The sequence below is a fragment of the Bos grunniens genome, chromosome 6, assembly GCF_055505025.1.
Source record: "Bos grunniens cultivar Pamir isolate PY7600 chromosome 6, Bosgru_T2T1.0, whole genome shotgun sequence".
Lineage (NCBI taxonomy): Eukaryota > Metazoa > Chordata > Mammalia > Artiodactyla > Bovidae > Bos > Bos grunniens.
In genome coordinates, this window is record NC_141170.1 from 3,342,377 (window position 1) to 3,365,222 (window position 22,846).

General features: G+C 60.3%; 1 protein-coding gene across 1 annotated transcript in view; it reads left to right on the forward strand.

Moving 5' to 3' along the window:
* Window positions 1–9,195: 9,195 nt before the first annotated feature.
* ABLIM2 (actin binding LIM protein family member 2) overlaps window positions 9,196–22,846 on the forward strand; it is a 170,008-nt gene continuing 156,357 nt past the window's right edge. Inside the window, 1 exon segment of the mRNA XM_086407439.1 lies at window positions 9,196–9,347. Coding sequence (XP_086263565.1) covers window positions 9,338–9,347 — 10 coding nt within the window. The 5' untranslated portion in view covers window positions 9,196–9,337.

Below are 22,846 nucleotides of genomic sequence, written 5' to 3' on the forward strand. Positions count from 1 at the left end.
GGTCAGATTACTTGTTATCAGCAAGAGCCACCACCCCCACCCCCACCCCGTCCCTCCCAGCAGCCTGGGACAGGCTTAGAAAAAGATCAGTGACCAGGGGGCAGGACTCTGAGGCCAAGGAAACATCCCTTGACTTTTCCTTCCCTTGAGCCTTTTTCATCCAGGGGTCCTTGAGAAAATGGAGCTCCAGAGCTCTCCGGCATCCACCATTCTCACGAGTAAACCCCCTGGTACCCCCATGCAGCTGGAATGTCCTCCGCCCGCCGAGCATCCCTGGGAGAAAACAGCCCTCTCTGGAGTCCTGGCTTCAGAACTCGGCCTGCTCCGTTCTCCACCCCAACCTGCACCTCCTCCTCTGTCACTTCCCTGTCTGTCTCCCTCCCCCGACCACACCCGTGTGGGGTCTGTTGTCTCCCTGTCTCTCCAAAGGTCAGGTTCACGATCACAGTCACCCAAATAGCTCAGACACAGGATTCGGCCGCTCTGATTCTGAGACTCCCCAGGGAGTCTGGTCCCCCAGGATCTGCGTCTGGCATTTGGGGCTCCTCAGGACAGCGCCCCCTCCCCGGTCCAGGCAGCCTCCTGTTCTACTGGCTCCAATCCCTCCACGCCGTAGCGGTCTTCCCTCCCTAACTCCACTCCAGAAAGGGAGACAGGGCTTTGAAGAGGAAGTTTACTGTGGAAGGGACTCTAGGGATGGGAGTGGGTCCTGGGGAGAGGGCAGAGGGCAGTAACGAATGGACACTGTTGATCTGGTCAGCCTGCAGGCACTGGGGCCTTGTTCCCACTGAGATCTTCTAAGGAGCCACGTGGAACGTGCCTGGGGGTTGAGCCTAGAAGAGGGGCCGTGGGTGCAGAGACTTGCACGCCTCCTTGACTCACACGCCTCCTTGACTCACACGCACCCAGTCAAGGGTGGCTTTGCCCCCCTGGGTTGGCATGCCGGGCAATCTCGCAGGCACCCGCGACACGTGTCAGCCAAGCCCAGGGCAGAATCGAAGAGAAGTGCAGGGCAGCGCGCCCGACATGCCCCACACAGTCCAGCTCCGATGTGGCTTCACTCTGCTCACCACCCTCGTCAAGGCCAGGCCGCCAGGCTGCCTCTTGGAGGCCCGTGGTCTCTACAGACTCACTCAGGAGGCTCAGCACAACAGGGCGTGGCCCCGTGGCTTCAGGTGGGGCTCCCGGGGGCCCTCATTCTCTCTCTCCTCCACGCCCCGGGTCAGCACTTCCAGCAAGGTCTCTGGAGGCCCAGACCCTCACCAGCCCTCCCCGTTGGAGGTCCTTGCTCCGCCTGCCCTGCGCCCACTGCCGTCTCGGCGGAAGATCCCAGGGCTGCCGCTGGGGTCGTCTGGGTGTCAGGCTCACCCGCCCTGCCCTCGCTGTCAGGGCGCCCCACCTCCTGATGATGGTCAGGCTGGGGTCCTCTGGTTGTCAGGCTCACCCGCCCTGCCCTCGCTGTCAGGGCGCCCTACCTCCTGATGATGGTCAGGCTGGGGTCCTCTGGGTGTCAGGCTCACCCGCCCTGCCCTCGCTGTCAGGGCGCCCCTACCTCCTGATGATGCTCAGTTGCCACACCCCACTCCCACCCCCAGGAGAGCGACTCTGCATTCTGGGCCACTGCTCTGAGGTCTCCACAAGCGGTCAGTTCCAGGTTCGAGGGAGTCTTTGCTCCATCTCCTGTTGGAATCCGGGGTCCCGTCCATGCTCGCTGAGCCGGGACCCTTGGGCCAGCAGAGCCTGAGACCGCAGAGATGAGCGGCACATACCCTACCACGGGGCCACTGAGGACGATGCCGGAAGGGCCAGGAGCGCTCTGTCCTTGGTTCTGGCCCCGTGAATCGCCTGCTTTTTCTGAGCATGTACTGCATCCCGGAAAACAGGGCGCCACCCACAGGGAGCGGTCCCTGCACTGAGCCTTGGAGGGGGCCATTCTTTCAGCTGGCAGCTTCCGGAGATGTCTTTTTCTTTGGGAGGTGGGTAGGACAAGCAGAGCTCATGGTCTGGGACTCAGTGTCACGCACTCTTTGCTGCAAAATGGGGTTCTTGGCCTGTGGCCTCTTCCTAAGGAGGCTATATAGACAATGTGTGTGTCATCGCTCAGCCGTGTCTGACTCTTTGTGACCCTGTGGACTGTAGCCCGCCAGGCTGCTCTGTCCATGGGATTTCCCAGGCAAGAGTACTGGAGTGGATTGCCATTCCCTTCTCCAGGGCATCTTCCCGACCCGGGGATCAAACCCGGGTCCCCGGCACTGCAGGCAGATTCTTTACCATCTGAGCCACAAGGGAAGCCTGTATAGACAATGCTGCCGATTATTATTCACAAACTGAACACTGGCTTTTAACCGGCCCCCATGGGGTGAAGAACTGGGGGCTCAGGGAATACCCATGGTGAGCCTCCTTCTCCTTCCTGGCGGGCTGACCTCTGAAGCATTTCCCTGACACACAGCCAATGCGCTTTTCTTGCTGAGTCTTGCCTGGAACGCAGCTGGGAGGTGTTGCCTTTCTTCCCATCTCGGATGGGGGTCAAGCAAGCCAGAGGCTCTCAGGAATTCCCCCGGTTCCCCTGCCAGGCCGGGGGTGGGGTGGGGTGGGGAGCAGGTTGTAGGGGGTCGCTTCCCACACCGTCCTGCAGCTTAGGTCAAGAGCGATCCCAGCACTGAGCCACCTGGAGGGAGACTCTGCCCAGGACATTTCAATATGACGCGGCTTCAGCAACGTGACAAACACCCATGCCTTAGGGGACTTGCGGGTGGCTCCAGAGGCTGGGGCGTCCAGAGGATTGCAGCGGCTGAGGACCTGGCTCCCTGTGTGACCCGGTGTCTCTCTTCTCACCAACCAGGGGTCCTCAGACCTGAAGCTTCACTCCCAGGAGGCCCTTGTGTGGGTGACGCTGGGCTGAACCGTACCCCGCCCCCCTCCGCTACCCAAGACAGGCTCAAGTCCCAGAGGGTGGGACCTGTGAATTTGACCTTACTTGGAAATAGGGTCTCCACGGACGTCGTTAGCTAAGATGAGGTCATGCTGGAGGAGGGCGGGCCCCCCAAACGCAACAGGAGTCGCAGCTCTGATCCCAGGGACACCAAGGGTGCCCGGGAGACCCAGAAGCCTCCCAGGATCAAGGAAGGAGCCTCTCCTGGAGCTCCTGGGGAGGGGGTGGCCCTGCCACCACCTTGGTCTCAGACGTCTGGCCTCCAACTAGGACAGCAAACTTCTGTTGTTCAGGCCCCGGTTTGTGGGGCTTCGTCCCACGGCCCCAGGACCCCAGGCCATCTCGCATTCCAGTTACCCCTTGAACCAGCCCGGCTCTTCTTCTCTCGTCTCCAGCACAGGGGCTGGTATACAGGAAGTGCTCAATCAATGCCCTGCCCAATGCCCGGCATCCGTGAATGAGCTGGCCCTGCCCCCTCACTCTCTATTTCCCTCACGTACTCCTAACTCCCCTCGTCTGCTTTCCGCTGCACAGGCACCAAATTTAATTAGAGAAACAGCTTCTTGATCACTAGCCAAAAATCCAAGGCTTGCCCATGGTGCGTCCTTCCCCGAATCAGGCCCCGATGTCCTACTTCATTACTTGTAATGAACCCTCTCGTTTAATTTCTCTGTGATGGCGAAACGGTGCCAAGCCTGCAAAGCGCTCGGAGTTAACTGGGCCGTCCACACGACGGAGCAGACTCAGCCGTCACGCACGATGAATGCTTGTGGCCTTTTCTGTCATGCCTGGAGAGCTCAGGGTGAGTGACAGGCATGGGATGCTGAGGCTGGATCTGAATTCGCAGAATAATCCAGGTGTGTGGACCCGTGTTTGAAGGAGTGAGGCTCCAAGGAGTGAGTCACAAGTTATTTTCACTCCTGGTTTCATATGGCCTGGTTTTAAATTATTGAGTGGCTGGAAAGCTCCCACAATGAAATCATATTTCATTTGTTTCTCCATTTGGCTGTTAAGTGAATCAATTTCTGGGCTGGGTTTGGAGGTGAAGAAAGGACAGAGAAGCCCGCACGGCTTGGACGAGAGAAGGCCGAGGTGTCCTGCGTGGTTTGGAGTCTCTGGTAGTGGCTCTTCAGTGGGCCTGGGGCCGCCCACGTGCAGGATGTCTGCACGGCTGGGTTTCCAGGGCGGTGCCTTTCGAGACCAGGCCCCAAGTGAACCCAGCCACACCGGGCACCCTCTAGGGAGAAGCAATTGGCGGGAAGTCTCGGCAGACCCAGGGCGAGGTCAGGAATGTGGGGAAGGGGAGGCTCACCTCTTTGCTTTTGCTGTGAGTGAGAGGCAGCAAAAGGGAGCATCAGGGCGGGCGGGTACCGGCTGACCCTGGAGTTCAGTGGTTACACTTCTCCACGCTGGAGACCCCGGGGGTGTGCTGGAGACCCCGGGGTGTGCTGGAGACCCCAGGATGCGCTGGAGACCCCAGGGTGCACTGGAGACCCCAGGAAGTGATGGAGGCCCCTTGATAAGCCCTGCCTGGGCAGCCTGACATTTGGTGAGGGAGTCAGACAAGAGGGATAAACAAGAGTACAGAGCAGCCTGGCAAGGACAGTCAAGGCCTCGGGGAGTGGAGGTGGCCCCTGGTTTAGCTGGGGTTCACGGGTCTTCTCCAAGGAGGGACTCTCTGGTGGAGGCCAGTGGGTGACGCTGAGCCGTCAGGTGAGGGTGGGCCATCCCCCAGCCCAGGGGGGCGAGGGCCTGGCATGGTTTGGCTCCAGTGCCACAGGTCCCTATGGTCCGAGCTCCTTATCCTCAGTTCAGGCCCCTCTGCCTTGTCTCTTGACCTCCTCAACGCTCCTTGAAGGTCCAGCAGACCCAGGAGAGATGCGTGCCAAATCCCACAGGCTCGCTCTTCAGAAGAGCCTGGCTGTGTATCCCAGCTCTTCTGCAGGGGACTAGTTTGCATTTGGGCAAGCGAAGCCTCGATTTCCCCATCTGTTACATGGGTGCAAGGATGACGCCGGGGATAGTAATGGAGGGTTCTCTGGCACAGAGCGGCCCCAGAGCGTTGCAACCGTGGTCCTGACTGCTTGCCTCACCTGCCTTGGCCCTTGGCATCCTCCTCATCTGTATTTCGCCATCCGCCCCCCGCTTTGGGGGCCACACTGTGCAGCTTGTGGGATCACAGTTCCCTGACCAGGGATCAAACAGGCCTGTGGCAGCAGCAACTCAGGAGTCCTAACCACTGTTCTGCCAGGGAAGTCCCTCAAACCCCTTGCTCCTCCTCCCTGAGTATGAGGCTGGCCCCACTAGGGGTTAGACAAACCCCTCCACCAGGTTCTTCTGCCCCATTTAAGCAGCCCTCCCCTCTCGACCTTTCTCCCTCCCAGCCCCTCCTGGGCAGGCCTCAAGAAAGCAGCACAGATGCCCACTGGCCCCGGACCACGCGGTCGGCGTTGTGCCCATCATCCCTCATCCCTCAACACCCTTCCCTCCCCAAAGCCTTCAGGACCCACGAAAGGGCAGCAAACATTTTCAGCACAGATGGCCTTAATTCTGAAGGGCTTTCCAAGCCCTCAGAGCTGCAGCAGACGCCTGGATCTGCCTCCAGGGCGTTTGTCACGGAAAGAAAAGGCCTTTACCTGTAGGTCACTGGACTCATTTCTTGGGAACCTTCACCTGGCACAGCCCACGCAGGAAAAGTATTCCCCAAAGGCACCCCCGGGATGGCTGTGCTGTGTAGCTGAGCAGTGTTAGTGGACGCTTGAGAAGGAGCACTTAGGCTTTGATCGTTTCTGTGTTTTGTGATCACCTCTGGGTCACCAGGGACAGAACCTCCAAATTATAGCCTGGTGCCTGCAGGAGAGAGGGTTTGCTGTGAGAGGTTTGACTCTAGCACCAGCTCGGCCCGGGGCAGGGGCAGGGCAGAGGCCGCCCCTCCTCTTCTGCTGTCTCCATCACTGGCACAACCCACGTCTCCTGGTAAGTGGTCAGGGAACAGAAGACGTGGAGCTGTCCATGTCTTCTCCAGGGTCCTACCTGGGTTCTGCCCACGAGGCTCCTTCAGCTGCCTGGCACCTGCCTGCTGGCACTTAAGCACACCCTCCTTTATGACCCAGGGCTCTGCCACCCAGCCCTGATTATACCCCTGGCTTCCCTGGAGTTCAGGTTTGGACAAGGAGGGCACCGGGCCACAGAGCAGGGGGCAAACGTGCAAGTGCCCATCTTCATCTTGGAGCTGGAAGCCCGAGTGTGCCGAGGCCCATCCCGGGAGGGTGTGGACCAGTGCGGCCGCTGGAGGTGCAGCCAGGGGACCTGGTCGACCCCCTGGAAAGTCAACCCCTTCTGCATTTCCCCTGAGCGCAGCCTGGCCAGGTCGTGTCCTCCCCCCAAGCCTGGAGATGGACTAGGGCCCTGTTTCTAGGATCACGGGGAAGAGGAAACCAAAAGAAACCTGCTAAGTCTTCAGGCAGGAAAGATGGGGCAAGGGTGGAAGGAATGGGTGGAGGGCCAGCGGGGCCACCCGGGGCACCCACTCGTGACGGCCTGGAAAGGGGTCCCTGTGAAATGAGATGGGGACTTCCCCAGGGGAACGTCTGGGGGTACAGGGGCCGAGGAGCAGGTGTGGCTTCTACCCTGCCTGCAGCGGGGGGCTGGGTCACCCCAGGGCATTCCTTTCACCCACAGGCGTGAGCCTGGCAGGAGGAGAAGGTGGGGAGTAGCCACTGGCATCTTCAGGGCTCTTTCTACAATGAATTAATGACTAATTTGAAAACAAATTTCTGTTTTCTTTATTAAAACAGTGCCCAGTTCACTAAAGGTACTGAATGCACGGTGCGTGGATGGCTGGATGGAGGACAGGTGAGCAAGGGCGACACCCTTCGAGGGCTGGCGACGTCCCACACTGCTCTCTGGTCTGCTTCAATGACAATGAATGTGATGATAACCATCGTTCCCTGAACTCTGGCGTTTCTGCACTTCGAACTGTTTTATTCACATGACTCATGGGATCCTCCTAAGAACCTGTGGGTCAGGCGCTATTTGAGGGATGAGGAAGCTGAGACACAAGAGAGGGCGAACGAGTTGCCCGAGGTCACACCTGGTTCACACGGATGACAACTGAAACCTGGTTCCGTCCACCCAGACCACCCAGCCTCCGCGGGCACCGTGCCGGAGGAAGACGAGCGGGCAGGCCTGGCCCGCGGGGAACTCCCCTGTGGGAGAACCAGCCGGCCCAGGGCAGGGGGGGCAGAGGCGTGGCTACAAGACACCAGGGTTCTCCCTCGCTGCCAATCTGCCGTGTGACTCCGGCAGGACTTCCTTGGGACTTCGGTTCTACCCCAGTGAAAGAATGTGCTGGAACCACATGACCCTGAGGTTCCTGCCTCAAGGAGTTGAGAACGGCTACGATTCCCCAGTCCCTGCCCCATTTGAAGGGCCTGTTAGAGAGGCGGGGCCGGTTCCACTGGGAGGCCCCGGGTGACCGCATGTCGGGCGGACCTCTGGAAGCAGGCCGCTCACACTTGCCCTCTGACTCACAGGGACTTGGGAGCAAGGGCCCGTCCACCCCTTTCCATGGGGAACTTGATGGCGAGCTTCCTAATGAGGACATGAGGGGGCGGTGGGTGCTGTGATGTTGGGTGGGCGTCTGGCCTGCTGCCCCGGGTGATGGCCTGGAAGGTACCCCTTCTCTCCTTCCCTCCCTCTACTCAGCAGGCTATCTGTGGGACGCCCACTCTGTGCCTGGCTTATACAAGTCACTGAGAAGGGATAACAACTGCATGATAATATCAAACACAGCTATTGATCTTAGCTGCTGCTGGGGCCCAGCGCGCATTAGCCCCTGGGGGCCTCAGAAGTATCTAGAAAGGCGGGGACTATTCACAGTCTAACAATGCACACGGAGAAGAAACCAGGCTCCCCACGAGGGGGTCAGACCTCCCAAGCGCCCACCCTGACTGGCCAGGCTCTGCCCTCGCCAGGACTAACCACCAGAATTTAATGCTCTCACCCATGGTGGATCGTCCACTCGGCCACTTCATGGGTGGGGCCCTGATGCCCACAGAGGGGCAGGGACTGCTCAGATCTGCACTGCTGAGAGGGCCGTTGGGTGGAGAAGAGGGCACCTGACCCCTGTGAGTGTCCTTCCATCATCACATCCACTCGTGTTCTGGGCAAAAGGCCCCAGCAGACAGGCTTGGAGCCAGGCAGCTACACAAACAGCCAGCCCAGCCAGGCTTTCCAGGTTGCCAGGGTGCGTGGGGCTGGGCCAACCGGCTGCATTGCCCATGGCTGGTTCTCCCCAGGAGCTGCTGTCCTCTGGCCTCTCTTCTCCCCGCCGGCCCCTCTTGGGAGTAGGTGGACGCTGCTGGAGGCCGAGGAAGAGTTCTGTGCTCCTGCCTCAGGCTTCTGCTCAGAGTTCACATTTTCTGGGACCAGCCCTCTCTTCTCCCCCACCAGGCCGGGCAAGGTCCAGGGAGTCCACCCTCTGAACCGGCCAATCCAGACCCTCCACACCCACCCCCGAACACCCCTTCCAAGAGCACCAGAAACTCACTGGGATCCCCTTGCTCCCACCCAGGGCCTTCCCTCTGCTGTACCCGGGACCCGGGCCTTCCCTGTGCTGGACCAGGGAGGTCACTGACGTCACAGAGGACAGTCGGCTCCTGCGGATGGGGGAGGGATGGGGGCCCGCAGACTGGGCCACCGGGGTCAGACCACGGCGCCAGACGGTGCGGCGCTCCGGGAGCCTGGGGCAGGCCATCGGGTCGCCGCCGCCGAGCCCTAGATCCGGGGTCAGGAGCGCAGGCCTCGTCCCTCGCCGGGGCAACTGGGCAAACCCTGCCTACCCCCGCTTGCCCCCGCCTCGGTTCTCTTCTGCAAACTGGGGAGGGAGGGAGTTGGCCCTGTGCGGCTCGTTGCACCAAGGTTGCGCCTCACCCGGCCGCGCTCCTGGCCCGCTCGTGGGCTCTTGGCAGCCGCCGAAGGCCAGGCCGCCAGCCACCCAGCCAGGCCGCGCGGACAGCTCCGCAGAGACCCCCACGACTGGACTGCGGGAGGACGCAGCTGCGTCGCCCACCTGCGCATGCGCGGGCCGCGCAGCCTGCCGGAATCGTAGTCCATTCCTGGGGGCGGCAGGTGGCGCCGAGCGAGGAGGAGGGGGGCGCGGGGCCTACATTTCCCAGAGTGCATCCGGTATAGGGGCGGGGCGAGAGGGGCCTCCGGGCGGGGCGGGGAGGGGCGGGGCTTCGGGGTGGGGCGGGGCCTGCGGGGCGGGGCTGGCGCGCCGAGGGGCTGCGGCGGCGCTGCGGGCGGGCGGGCGGCCCATCCCGCCTGCAGGCGCTGCACCTGCGGACACGAGCGTCCGGCTGCCGTCCCGCCCCGGCGACCCGACTCAGAACTGCCGCTGAGATGAGCGCGGGTGAGTGTGCGGGGAACCGGGGCCTCCCCGAGCTGGATCGCGGCGCCGCCAGGGCTGGGATGCCTGCACCTGCAGACGGGAAGCCGCCCCGCGGCTGCAGCGGGCTTGCGCTCCAGGGTCTTTGCAGTGTGGCAGGTCAGGCGCGCCCCCCATCCCCCTCCCTGTCCCTGCGCCCGGGGGGGCGGGGACCCCTTTCCCCGAGCGCCGCACCGCCTGGCTGCGCCGGGCTGCCTGGACGGCGACGCTCGTTTGCTTTTCTCCCCGGCGTGCGGGGTCGCAGCAGGGTCCGGGCGAAGGGCGCGCGGCTGCCGTAGACCCTGCGGCGGAGAGGTGTGTGACACGGGTCGGGGGTTGAGGGCTTGGCGGCAGGGGGGCGCCGCCGTTGTGTGACTCCTGCAGCGCCTGGGTGGGTAGGTGGGTTGAGGGGGGAGCGTCAGGTCGACCCCCCTCCCCGGCGCCTTGGGCTCGTCCAGAGCAGACTTGGGGGCGCGGAGCCCGCAGTTTGTGTGCGGCCCTCCGCGATGCGCGCGCGTGGTCTCTCCGACCCCTCGTCCCCTCCACTGCGTACCCAGGCTGCTGCCTCTGGGGCCGCACCCGCAGGGTCTGACAGCCTCTGTGCGGCGCTGGAAAAATCGCACGTCACCACCACCTAGTGCGCTTGGGGAAACTGAGGCCTACCGCTGGGGGGGCCTTGTCTCCTGAGAGACTCTGGAGTGACCAGAGTCCCCGTTTTGAGAGCCTTCTGGGGGCCCAGCCCTGGCTGGAGGGCTTGTCCCTACATTCCCCGGCAGGGAGAGGCCATCACCCCATTTTCCAGGGTGCGACCGAGGCTCACCAGGCTTGAGTCACTTGCTCAGGTCTTGCAGTGGGGCTGGGTTTTGAAGCTGGTGCTTCCTGACTCCTGTGTCCTGCCTTGAGCCCATCTCACCCGCAGACTACAGTATGGACCCCTGGCCACCGGCGGAAACCGGAGGAGACAACCATTCCTCCCTGGGGACAGTGGGGCGGGAGGGTAGGGAGCAAATAGAACTGGGGAGGGAGTGTGCCTTTAGGGACCACTTACTGACCTATGTTTCCCAGGAGCGCCCCCCTCCTGCCAAGAGGAATCTGTCCCCTCCCCCTCCTAGTTGAGGAATCAGGGACCACACGGGCAGTGGGAGTTGAGAGAGAAGCTGAGAGCAAATGGCAGGCTGGAGGAGGCAGACTTCTCTAGAAGAGGATTTCTGAAAGGGCCAACCTGTTCTTTGGAGGTGGCTGGGGAGCAGGGCACCCCCCCTTGGCAGAGCCTCCAGACACATTTATCTAATGGTAGGTGGGGGGAGGGTAATGGCAGGGTGCACCAGGTAATTTTAGGCTCTCCTCCACCGTAATTGATCCCTCCGATCTCTGGAGCCCTGGAAGGAACCCTGGCATTTCCCCCCTCATTTGTGGTTGTTCTGGGAGCAGGGGTAGGTGGGCACCAGGGGCCCTGGGGGGATCAGAGGGCAAGGAGACTGGAGTTTGAATCATAGTGTCCGCCTGCTGGTCTTGGACACTGCGTGACCGCTTCCTGAGCTTGGCTTCCTGAAAGCAGTATCGTTGCCCCCGTGGAGAGGATGAGGTAATAGTGGGAAATCCCGCACGTAGTGGGTCCTCCCTTGGTGGCTCATGCGGGTCGGTGAACCTCAGCCTGAGTCAGTCAGCCCTCTGGGTCGGGCAGTGGGCACACCGACCCTCCACCTGTCGCTCATGGCCCGGCCCGCGACCTGCACAGCAGTAAAATTTTCACCCACAATCACGATGGGAGAGAGCAGACGGTGGTCCTGGTGCTGGGCACCTGTGCACATCTGGAAGGTCAGGGGCTTCCCTCATCCACAGGGGCAGGTCCCCTGTTGGCCCTCCCCGGGGAAGGCTGGCATCATCCCAGAGCTGGGCGCCAGCAGGTGTGACTGGGAGCCCGTGGTCCAGTCTCCAGCGGCCCAGACCAGCCGACGGTCAGCACCTGAGGGGGCCTGAACCATGGCCCCGGGTGGGAGGCTCCCCTTTCCTTTATGCCGTGCAGGCTGTGGGCGTGCCTTCCTTCAGTCTGGTAACTCAGGGCACCTTTGAGAGGGCCCCGTGCCTACTTGCTTCGTTGCGCATTCATTTCAAGTGTTCAGGGAGATGAGGAAGCAGCATGGTGGGGCGGGAGGAGCTGGCACTCTGCGTCAGATGAGCCTGATGGCGCGCGAGCTGCGTTCTGTTTACAGTCACCCGTGCCCCGCTTTCCCTGCCGTATGGAGGGAGCCCCTTCGGCTCTGTGTGCACTGCTGGCGCACACCTCTCACGTCTGGCCACTGTGCACATCTGGCAGGTCAGGGGCTTCCCTCGTCCACGAGGGCAGGTCCCCTGACGCTCTCCCCAGGGAAGGCTGGCATTGTCCCAGAGCCCAGGTAGGGCCCAGGAGACGACGGTGAGCCTGGTGGTGGTCTCCTGGCGTCCCAGTCCGTGGAGTCACGGAGGGGCAGGGCAAGGTGGGGCAGAGGGACGAGCCTGAGCTCAGAGGGGCTCCAGAGCCAACTCTGCCACCTCTGGGCACTGGGTCTGTGCTTTCTTGGCGCCTGTGTATCCTGCCCGGGTGGCTGCAGGTCTGGTGGGCAGGATTCTCCCAGGTGAGTTTCGTGGGGGGCGTGTTTACATTAGTCTGCCAGGGCTGCCGTAACAAGGTGCCCACTGACCGTGCAGCTTAAGCAACAGAACTGTATCTTCTCACACTTCTGGAGGCTGGAAGTCTGAGATGGAGGTGTGGGCAGGGCTGGTTTCTTGCGGCTTCTTGCCTCATCTTGCAAGTGGCCATTTCCTCCCTGTGTCCTCAGATGGCCTTCCCTCTGTGTGGGTCTGTGTCCTTCTCTTTTCCTAAAAGGACACCAGTCGTACTGGATTTTGGATTTGCAGGAGGGATGCAGTTCAGCCCAGAAGGGGAGGGCAGGGCCAGGTGGAAAGCTGGGTGGCAGCTCAGCCGTCTTCTTTTCCCGTGGTTGATGGGTTAGGAACGCAGAGCTGGAAGGGGCCTGGGGGGTGCTCCAGTCCTAGCCCACCCACCCACACGGAGGGGAAACCGAGCCCCGGGGAAGGAAAGGCAGCTGTCCCGGGGCCAGGAGAGTGTGCGGTAGACGCAGAGCCCGAGCCCCGGTCCTCTGCTCCAGTTGGTGCAGCCCCGGCCTTTGAAACAGAGAAAAACACATTTCTAATCCAAGGCAGGGCTCTGCCGTCACCGCAGAGACATTCACCACAGCATCCCTAACAGCGGCAGAAAGTCAGAAACCTGCTGCGTGTATGTGGTGGGGAGCGACGGGACATGGGCCGTGGGTCCTTTGTCAGGTTGACCTATGTTTCCTAAGCCCTTGCTGTGTACCCAGCGCTGCCCCAGGCCTGGGGCTCAGCTGTAGACCAGAGCAAGCGGCATCGTGTCTTCCTGAAACGTGCCCTCCTGCAGGAGGGGGGTGGCGAGAACGTTCTCGTTACCTGTGTGATTGGAGTTTCTCACGTTAGGAGAAAGTGCTGAAGAAAAGCTTCATTTAGAAAACAGCCGAGGACAAAATGGTGCGTCCTATGCGACCTCCGCGCTATGAAGCGGCGCAGGGAGCAGGCCAGAAGGAAGTCGTCGTGCCGTCCAGGGCGTCCCTCTGTTGGAGGCGGCGAAAGAGCTAGTGTTCCCCCATGGCGTCTTTATGCTTCCTGTCACCTTCCCCAGCTTTTTTTTTTTTTTTTCTCACTGTGTGCGCTTACCTTTTGCAATGAGGAATCTGAAACAAGAAGGGCATTGGTTCCGGGTCCAAGGTGGGCTCGTGCTGCTTCCAAAGCCCATGAGTTGGTGTCAGGTTGGGTGATTGCATCTGCAGGGGCCACTCCTTTGCTCGAATGGAGGTCTCCCGGTTGGCAGTGTTCGGATCTTAACACAGGTGCCCAGTTTCCATGGCTGACACCATCTGACTTAGGTGTGAAAGTGAAAGTGAAGTTGCTCAGTTGTGTCCAACTCTTTGCGACCCCATGGACTGTAGCCCACCAGGCTCCTCCTCCATGGGATTCTCCAGGCAAGAATACTGGAGTGGGTTGCCATTTCCTTCTCCAGAGAATCTTCCCAACCCAGGGATCGAACCCAGGTCTCCCACATTGCAGGCAGACGCTTAATCAGCCTGACTCAGAAATTCATCTGAAATTGCATCTAAGGAAGTGGTCATTGCCCCGGAACCGGGAGCTCTGGGACAGCCTGGGAATCCTCACCTTCAAACTATTGGTCCTTCGCATCTGTGGTCACTTCCTAACCCGCCACCTGAGACGTTTCGAATCTTTCTGGTTTCTGTCCAAAGAAGTGGTTTGGGGGCAGTCGGCATGTTCTCTGGACCCACGTCCTGACTTGGGTTAACTCTTAGAAAGCCCAGTCTTACTGTCTCAGCAAAGAGAGTGTGACCTGCACTCTGGACAAGTCACCGGTCAGACACCCTGACCCTCCAGAGTGTCGGCTGTCTTATGGGAGAGCTGTGAGCTGGCACGAGGGAGTCGGCAAGTCTGGTGGTACAGGGAGCCGGCAGGGTGGGGTGGAGCCTCTGGGAAGGGTCTGTCCTGCTGGTGGGCCTCAGGGCCAGGCCAGCTGTTGGGACCCTGAGCTGCTTGGATGCCTGACTCTGGTCCCTGGGTCAGACAGCCCCTGCGCTGCAGACACGGGCTCTTCCTTGGGCTCAGATTCCAGCTCTGCCGCCTGCTAGCATGGGATCCTCAGACCTCTCCGAGCCTCTGATGCTACCTCTTCTGGGGTCTCCATAGGGACCTAGGGTCCCAAGTGCCTGGTATGCAGGAGAGGCTCAGTTCGGTTCAGTTCAGTCGCTCAGTTGTGTCCGACTCTTTATGACCCTATGGACTGCAGCACGCTAGGCCTCCCTGTCCATCACCAACTCCCGGAGCATACCCAAACTCATGTCCATTGAGTCAGTGATGCCATCCAACTATCTCATCCTCTGTCATCCCCTTCTCCTCCTGCCTTCAATCTTTCCCAGCATCAGGGTCTTTTCGAATGAGTCAGCTCTTCGCATCAGGTGGCCAAAGTATTGGAGTTTCAGCTTCAGCATCAGTCCTTCCAATGAATATTCAGGACTGATCTCCTTTAGGTTGGATTGGTTGGATATCCTTGCAGTCCAAGGGCCTCCTTGCAGTCAAGACTCTTCTCCAACACCACAGTTCAAAAGCATCAATTCGTTGGTGCTCAGCTTTCTTTATGGTCCAACTCTCACATCCATACATGACTACTGGAAAAACCATAGCTTTGACTGGATGGACCTTTGTTGGCAAAGTAATGTCTCTGCTTTTTAATACGCTGTCTAGGTTAGTTATAACTTTTCTTTCAAGGAGTTAGCGTCTTTTAATTTCATGGCTTCTGAAGAGGCTGGAGAAGCAGATAAAATAGTTGGGACAGGAAAGCTCGGGTTGGCAGCTCATGTTTCCTGGTGATCGTGTGGTCTCGCGAGCTGCTGTGGGCCCTAGTCAGAGGGGTGCCAACCCGCCGGGCCGCCTCTGGCCACTCAGACGCAGGGCAGAGTAACCTGAGTGCTGCGTGTTTGTTTACCCGGGGATGTTTCCATCGCCAAGGTCTCTAGGGTGTCGGGCAGCACCCTGCTTCAGTGTCAGGGTGCCACGGCTCGTGGGGCCTGCCCTCAGGCCCTGCTCCGCCGAGGGCTTCTCAGGGTGGCTGGGGTGTCCCCGCCTATAGATGGGGAGGTGGACGCCCAGGAGGGCGCCGGGCATCACACCCCACCACTGGTGAATGACAGCTGGATTTGAATCCTGGTGTGTCCAGCTGGCGGTGGGGGAGGGGTGGCGCTGTCTGTCTGTTCCCCTGAGTGCATTAGGGGCTGCAATGGTGACTTCGTGACGTGTGGCTGAGTGTTTGGGGTGGGTGAGGCTTGATCCCCTGGGGGCCTCATGATGATGCTTTCTGGTGACAGCGTGGGGCGGGGAGTCACAGCCAATGTCCTCACCTGAGCCGAGGAGCCTGGCCCCGTTCCAAGGTGTGGCACTTGCTGGCGTAGCTGGGAAGGCAGAGCCAGCCCCAGCCCAGCCCTGTCTGCTCCTGAGGACGTGCTCTGCGTCTCCAGTGCGCTCCTGTCCAGGGTCATGGCTCGGCCCCAGGGACCCACTTGGGGATGGACCGCTCAGACCGCGAGAGGGTCACCGTGCGAATCCACACACCTCCCTGTAACCTTGACCCCTGGCCTTGCTGTCCCCTCTGCTGGGCCCTTGGGGTCTCCTGGAACTGACCGCTCCTGATGGAGGCAGCATTCACGGCCGTCCCCGGCTTCTCCAGCTCCAGCCTCGCCGGCATCAACCGTCCCGTTAGTGTCTGAGCTCCCCGGACTCTCAGGCCCACCTGCCAGACCTCTGTGTGACCTTGGGCCAGCTGACTTCCCTCTCTGGGCCTCAGTGTACCCGTCTGAAAAAACAAGGGCCACCGCCGTTCTCAGGGGTGTGACCTGCTTTCTTCTGACCACCTGCCCCCCGCCCCCCGCCCCCCCTCCCCGCCCACTGCAGCGGGGAGATCGTCTGAGTTTGAGGCTCAGCCGTCGTCCGTTCAGAGAAACACGCCGTGTGAGCCGTGAAGTCTCGGATCACCCTTCTGGGCCACGTGGACCTCATCTGACGGTTTCACGGCAGGAAGCACGTGGCCCATCATGCCGGGGCGGGGGGGGGCGGCCCGCTTAAGGGCCTTTCTCTGCAGCCTGCCAGGGAAGCCACCTCTGTGGACATCTGCCTGGTATCCAAACCAGCAGAGCAGCTGAGTCCGAGTTCAGAGGAAGGCCTGGGGAGGGGGAGGTGTGCTCTGACCCCTGCCGGTGTCTCCTACCCAGGGTGGGGACAGGGGGACTTCCAGGCTAGTGGGGAGCCAGACCCAGGCTGAACCAGTTCTGTTGCAGTGATGTATTGGGGGATTTCGTGGGCCATGTTGCCTTGGCTGGAGATTTCTGAGCAACAAGGGAGGTGGTCTTGCTTGATGCCTCGAGGGCTTTGGGGTCAGAACACCTGAGTGCCAGTCCCAGCTGTCACCTGCTAGAGTGTCCCGGCCACCAGGCTGCACAACTGCTCTTGGCCTCGGCTTCCCTGCCTCTCGGGTGGAGGTAATAGCACCTGCTTTTCCGGACTGACCGTGGGCTGTGGGGCCAGGGGCCTGGGGTGGTTTTTTTTGTTGTTACAGCCAGACACGATGTCCCAGGGCTCGAGGCAAAGCCTGTAAGGCCCGCTGTGGCGTCAGCTGGCATGGCCAGCCAGTTCACAGCTCTTCCTGTGTTGCTGGTTCTCCTGCCTGCCCTGCCCAGCCCACCCGATGCTGTTTTACACTCCCTGCCCAGTGCCGAGGTCAGGAGAAGCCCAGTCCCCGGAGAGCTGCCTGCTCCCAGGTTCTGAGCGGTGTTTTGGGCGTCAGCCCCGACTCAGTCCTGCGGGGCTGTCCTCAGCACACACACAGGGGCTCCGCCCGGCCCCCTGCACAAACCCCATGGCCTGGGGTTTGGGTTTCTTCACACACAGAACGAGGGGTTGGAGAGATCTGGCCACCCGACTCCAGCCAGTGCCCAGTGGCCCCGCCATGCACACCCGCCGGGCTGAGCCAAGTGGATCCCCCTCCCGAGTCCTCGCAGGCCGCCTCGAGTTAGGGCTCCATGAACAGCCTCCAGTGGAGGATGGATGATGGATGGAGCTTGGGTCCCCGCTTCATGCCCAGCCCCCCACCCCCTGTCTGTTTGCCCTCATCCTGGTTGAGGACTCACGGTCAGGCCTCTCTGACCTGCTGCTCTGACCTCCTGCTTCTGCTTGGATGTCAGGGGCCCCAGGATCTTGCTGGAAAATGGCATCTCCAAGGCCCTGGTTAGTGCTGCAGTTGGGCGTGAAGTTCTAAGAAGGAAAAATTACAAGGACCACCCTGTGGCCCCTCATGTCAGTTTGGCGACTGGAGTGGCAAATGCTCCCAGGTGCCCCATCCCCACCTTTATGTTCTGAGTGACTAGGCTGAGGCTGCAGGGGGTTTACCTGGGAGGTGGTCCCAGGAAGCAGAAGGGGGAGGACTGGGGCGTGGAGGGGGAGAGCCGTGGGGCATTTGGATGGGTGGGTGTCTGCTGCGGGCTGCGAGGGCTCAGTCCTGCTCAGGGACCATGCAGAACGCTCCGAAGAACCAGCAGGACCCTGGGGCCTCTGTTGTCCTGGACTGGGGTGGTGGCTGGTCCTGGGATCGTGACCACCCCCCCCCCCACACACACACACACTGCACGGTGTGACTGTCCACAGCCATGCAGGGGAGCCCTGAGGCAGGGTGAGGGCCAGTGTCACCACACAGCCACTGTGCCCACAGAGGGCCCACGGGTCCGGATACGTTCCAGCGTCAGCCGTCCGCTGCTGTTCTCAGCCTCAATCCTGTCGGGGAACCTCTGATGCCTGCCACTGGCAGCCCCTCGAGGGCTCAAGGCTGTCCTAGAATGCCTGTTTACTTGGTTTATTGAGCCCCTACTGTGCACATTTGAAAAGACCCTGATGCTGGGAAAGATTGAGGGCAGGAGGAGAAGGGGACAACAGAGGAGGAGATGGTTGGATGGCATCACCAGCGTGATGGACATAAGTTTAAGTAAACTCAGGGAGTCGGTGATGGACAGGGAGGCCTGGCGTGCTGCAGGCCATGCAAAGAGTCGGACACGACTGAGCGACTGAGCTGACTGTGCACAGAGCGCTGTCCTCGCTAGTGATTCCCCCAAACGCGTGTGTTTTCTCCTGCCACCTTCTCTCCCCCTCCCCACGCCCTGGTGCTGGAATTCCTCCTCCCAGAACCCAGAATGTCCAAGACCCTTGCCTCCATCCTCAGGACCAGTGGACAGGACCTGGAGCCGGGGGCTCAGGAGAGGCTGTGTGCCTGCTTCTAGTTGCTCTGTGACCGGCAGGTGGACACGGCCCCTCTCTGAGTTGCTTCGTCTCTGAGTAGCGGCCCCCAAGGATGCCCCTGGCCTCATCCCCAGACAGGTTGGATACATTAACGCACGTGGCAAAAGGGACCTTGAGGATAGGATTAAAGAGATCTTGCAGTTGGGGGGTTCCAGGGGGGGCCATTGCCATCTTGAGGAGCCTGCAAAGGAGGAGACAGGAGGGTCAGAGAAGAGGGGAGGTGATGGCAGACGCAGAGGTCGGAGAGGAGACGGGGTGTGGCGTGGCTGGCTTTGAAGGCGCAGGAAGGACAGCCTGTCTGTAAACTGAAGGGCTTCTGGAGCCACCGCATGACTCGGTGCCACCGCCTGCCCCTCAGGCTGCCTCTGCCTCCGGGGGTGTCTACTGAGCACCCGCGAGGGTCAGCGTCACGGGGAGAGTACAGTCCGACACCCCTGGAGTGCAGGGACTCGGGGCGGCGAGGCTGAGCCAGACCTGGGCGCTCACGTGGGAGAGGTGGCCGGCAGACGCAGGGGCGGAGGTCACGGAGGATCAGCGGACTGTCCAGGGTGGCCGGAGCTAGCCAGTCACCCAGGAAGGGCCGGGCCAGGCAGCGAGGGGGCCATTGGGCTGGGCAGGGGCTGTGAGCCCACCGCAGCATATCAGGCCGGGCAGCAGGGGGGCCGTTGGGCCGGGCCAGGACCCGGCCGGCACCTTCCTGCTGCTGCTCTGGCCGTGGCCACGCCGACCCCGTGACACGCTTCTCGCCAGCTGCCTACATCCCGCCATTCTCCTCCAGCTCTGAGCCCGGCTGCTTCTGCCAAGCACTTGAAGCGTAGCCATGGGGTTCAGGGCTACAGGCGCCGGTTCCCTTGAACACACCCCTGATATGCCTTGGAAATCAGGAAACGAGATCTGTGTGCAGAAGCCCAGCGTCCAGCCAGGCGCCTCCCTGGCTGCCTCTGACGGGTGTGGGGTGTGGCCTGGGCCTGGGGCACACATGAAGCGTGACCACAGGGCAGGTCCTCCTGCTGAGGAACACCGGTGGCCCTGCCAGGGCTCCCCAGGGCCGCCTCTGGCTTCCTCAGGCAGGGGTCCCTGCCAGAGCTCCGCGTCGCCTGGCCTCTCCCGCCAGGCCCCGCCATCACCCCGCCTCACTCTTTCCCCTCCGACCGAGCCGGGACCCCCACTCCCTGCACCTGCCACGTGAGAGCTTTGCTCTGCCCTTGCTGCGGCCACCTCGTCTTCCTCCGTCAGCCCCCGCCCCCTGACCTGACCCCCCAGATTCCTTCTCTGAGAGTAGCTTGCTGGGCGGAGCACCCAGGCAGCCGATGGCCTCTGAAAAGGAGTTGAGAGGAATTAAAATCGCTGGCAAGAGCGCACACACCAAGCCCCTAAGCAGGCCCTTTGGGGGACACCCTGCAGTTCAGGGCAAGGTTTTCTAGGACCTGGTGCCCAGGGAACGGGGCTGACAGAGCGGGGAGGCAGTCCCCGATACTGGAGGGGGACCGCTGGCGTGAAGCTCTGTAAACCTCAGGGCTAAAACAGCAGGAACTTATTCTCTCCCAGTTCTGGAGGCCTGAAGTCCAAAATCCATGTCACTGGGCTGAAGCCATGTCTCGGCAGGGCGGGGCCGCCTCCGCAGGTGCTGGGGGAGTCCTCTCTGCGTCTCCGTAGCTGCCAGAGGCTGCCGGCGCTCCCTGGCTTGTGGCCGCGTCACCTGCACCTCAAAGCCAGTGTCTCCGTCTCCAGCACCTTCAGATCGCCCGCCGCCCCGTCCAAGTGTGTGGGCAGGTCTCCCTCCGCCTCTGTCTCTGAGGATGCTGGCGAGTGAGCTTGGGGCCCGTAACCCAGGGTGACCCTCCCATCCCAGGGTCCTTAACTGTATCCCATCTGCAAAGACCAATCGCCCCATTTTTTAACCTTATGATGTCACACCCATGGATCTTAGGGATAAGGACCCAAGTATATTGTTGGGGAGGCATCATTTGGCTTTCCTGGGCAGCTTCTTGAACATTCTGTTTCTGAGACTGAAACCCATTTTTACCCCTCCTTATGGGGTCTGTAGAAGATCCAAGGGTTAGAGAAAAGACCTCTCAGAGGATAAAAATTGTACGTCTCAAGTCAGCTGAATGTAAACATCCCACAGTCCCCAGAGCTGATGGCCTCAGGGGCCTCTGACTGGGTGTGTGCTGTCTCTTGGGAGCAGCTAGGCGAGATGCATTGAGCCTTAAATACGTTCATGCCTTCAGTAGAAGAAGGCAGCTCTCCGGAATCTTCTGAAGAAGGGTTCTGAAACACAGATATGATTGGTGCATAAAAACTCCTTCACTGCAGGGGGTCACAGGCTCTGCAGAGTGAGTGTCCAGCCAGAGATGCTGAGTCAGGAAATTATTGTCCATCTATCTGCCCATACGTAGCAGCTGTTCTCCAGCTTTGAGGGCTTAGGACCCCTTCGCTCAAAAAATTACTGAGGACCCCAAAGAGCTTTTGTTTAAGTGCATTGTATTTATCGATATTTAGTGTATTAGACAGGGCTTCCCTTGTGGCTCAGTGGTAAAGAATCTGCCTGCCAATGCAGGAGATTCGGGTTCAATCCCTGCATTGGGAAGATCCCCCTGGAGAAGGAAATGGCAGCCCACTCCAGTATTCTTGCTGGGAAATCCCATGGACAGAGGAGCCTGGTGGGGTCATAAAAGGTCGGACACGACTGAGCGACTAAACAAGTGTTCAGTTCAGTTCAGTTCAGTTCAGTCGCTCAGTCATGTCTGACTCTTTGCGACCCAATGAATTGCAGCACGCCAGGTCTCCCTGTCCATCACCAACTCCCGGAGTTCACTCAAACTCATGTCCATCAAGTCCGTGATGCCATCCAGCCATCTCATCCTCTGTTGTCCCCTTCTCCTGCCCCCAATCCCTCCCAGCATCAGAGTCTTTTCCAGTGAGTCAACTCTTTACATGAGGTGGCCAAAGTATTGGAGCTTCATCTTTAGCATCATTCCTTCCAAAGAAATCCCAGGGCTGATCTCCTTCAGAATGGACTGGTTGGATCTCCTTGCAGTCCAAGGGACTCTCAAGAGTTTTCTCCAACACCACAGTTCAAAAGCATCAATTCTTCAGCGCTCAGCTGTCTTCACAGTCCAACTCTCACATCCATACATGACCACTGGAAAAACCATAGTGTATTAGACATTAAAATGGAGAATTTTTAAGCATATTTAATTCATTGAATAAGGAAAATAGCCCGTTGTATGTTAGCTACGAGTGTTTTCAGGCAACAGACCGGCCTTGCTTTACAGCTGTGCAAATCTTGTTAACGTCTGGCTAATGGGCGGTGGCTGGAGCCTGTGTCCGGCCTGTGTTCTGTCAGCTGTGAGGCCGCGTGTCACAGGGCCTCGGGCAAACCCCAGCGTACATTTGGGAGGGAGAGGGAGCGATGGAGGAAAATAACATCTCAGTCTTATTATGAGCACGGCTTCGACCCGGCCGGCGCCCTGCTTGCCTGCTGGTGACTCCAGGGTTCCTAGACCACACTCGGAACTGGTGACAAAAGATGGAGTACTATGCAGTCATTAATACGATTGTCAAGGAGGAGTACAAGGCGTGTGTCAGCACTGGTGATGAAGAATATGGGGTCCACAACTTTATACACAGTGTCATCTACAAAACAGGCAGAAAACGCGTTGAAATGCAAGAGTTACGGGCAACTCTGCCTTTTTTTCTTTCTTCTGATGCTTGGCTGTTTTATTTTCCCAGCTTCTTCATTTTAAGGATGTGCGGGGGAGATGGGTGGGGGTAGGCGTGTGCTCAGTATTGGTCTCAAGAGGCTTGAGTGGAGAGCAGCTGTCTGACCCCCTGGCACCAGCCGGCTCCTGCTCCAGGGACCGGATGGCATTCTCTATTTTGGGAGGTGGACTCTCACTGTGGCTCTAGGGCTTAGAGTGGCACCGACATGATGCAGGGATTTGTGTGTGTGTGTGTGTGTGTGTGTTTATACTCTTGGGATAACGTCATCTACTGTTAGAAGCGAGAGAGCAGTTTCTGTGGGCTCTGGAGGAGGTTTCACAGTGGCCGATGAGGAGTTGGGGGCTGGTCTGAAATTCAGCGTCCCCTGCAGAACTTGCCCGGCCCTGGAAGGGCTCCAGCAGAGAGCTAAATATAACCTGGGTGTGTGCTGGCAACCTTGGGCACCCCAGCCCCCAGCTGGTGGCGCAGCCGAGCCCATGGGAGCAATTGATTTGTCTAATGGAGCTCAGTGTCTGCCATTTGTGGGGCATCTGGTACCTGCGGGCGGGCGGAGAGGTCATCCAGGCCCCGTCTGGAATGCCACAGAGCCCGGCGGGTTGGGGATTCTTGCTCCCGATTTTCAGATGTGGGGGGACGGCAGCTGGACTAAGATGGGGGGCAGGACCCATGGTCACACGGCTGGTGAGGGGGGAGGTGCTCCCAGCTGGCAGCACCCCGTATGCCGCTCCCCAGTGGGGGGCACGCGTCTCCCCCACTGGGTCCTCTGACCCGAGCACTGGGGGGCACGCGTCTCCCCCACTGGGTCCTCTGACCCGAGCACTGGGGGGCACGCGTCTCCCCCA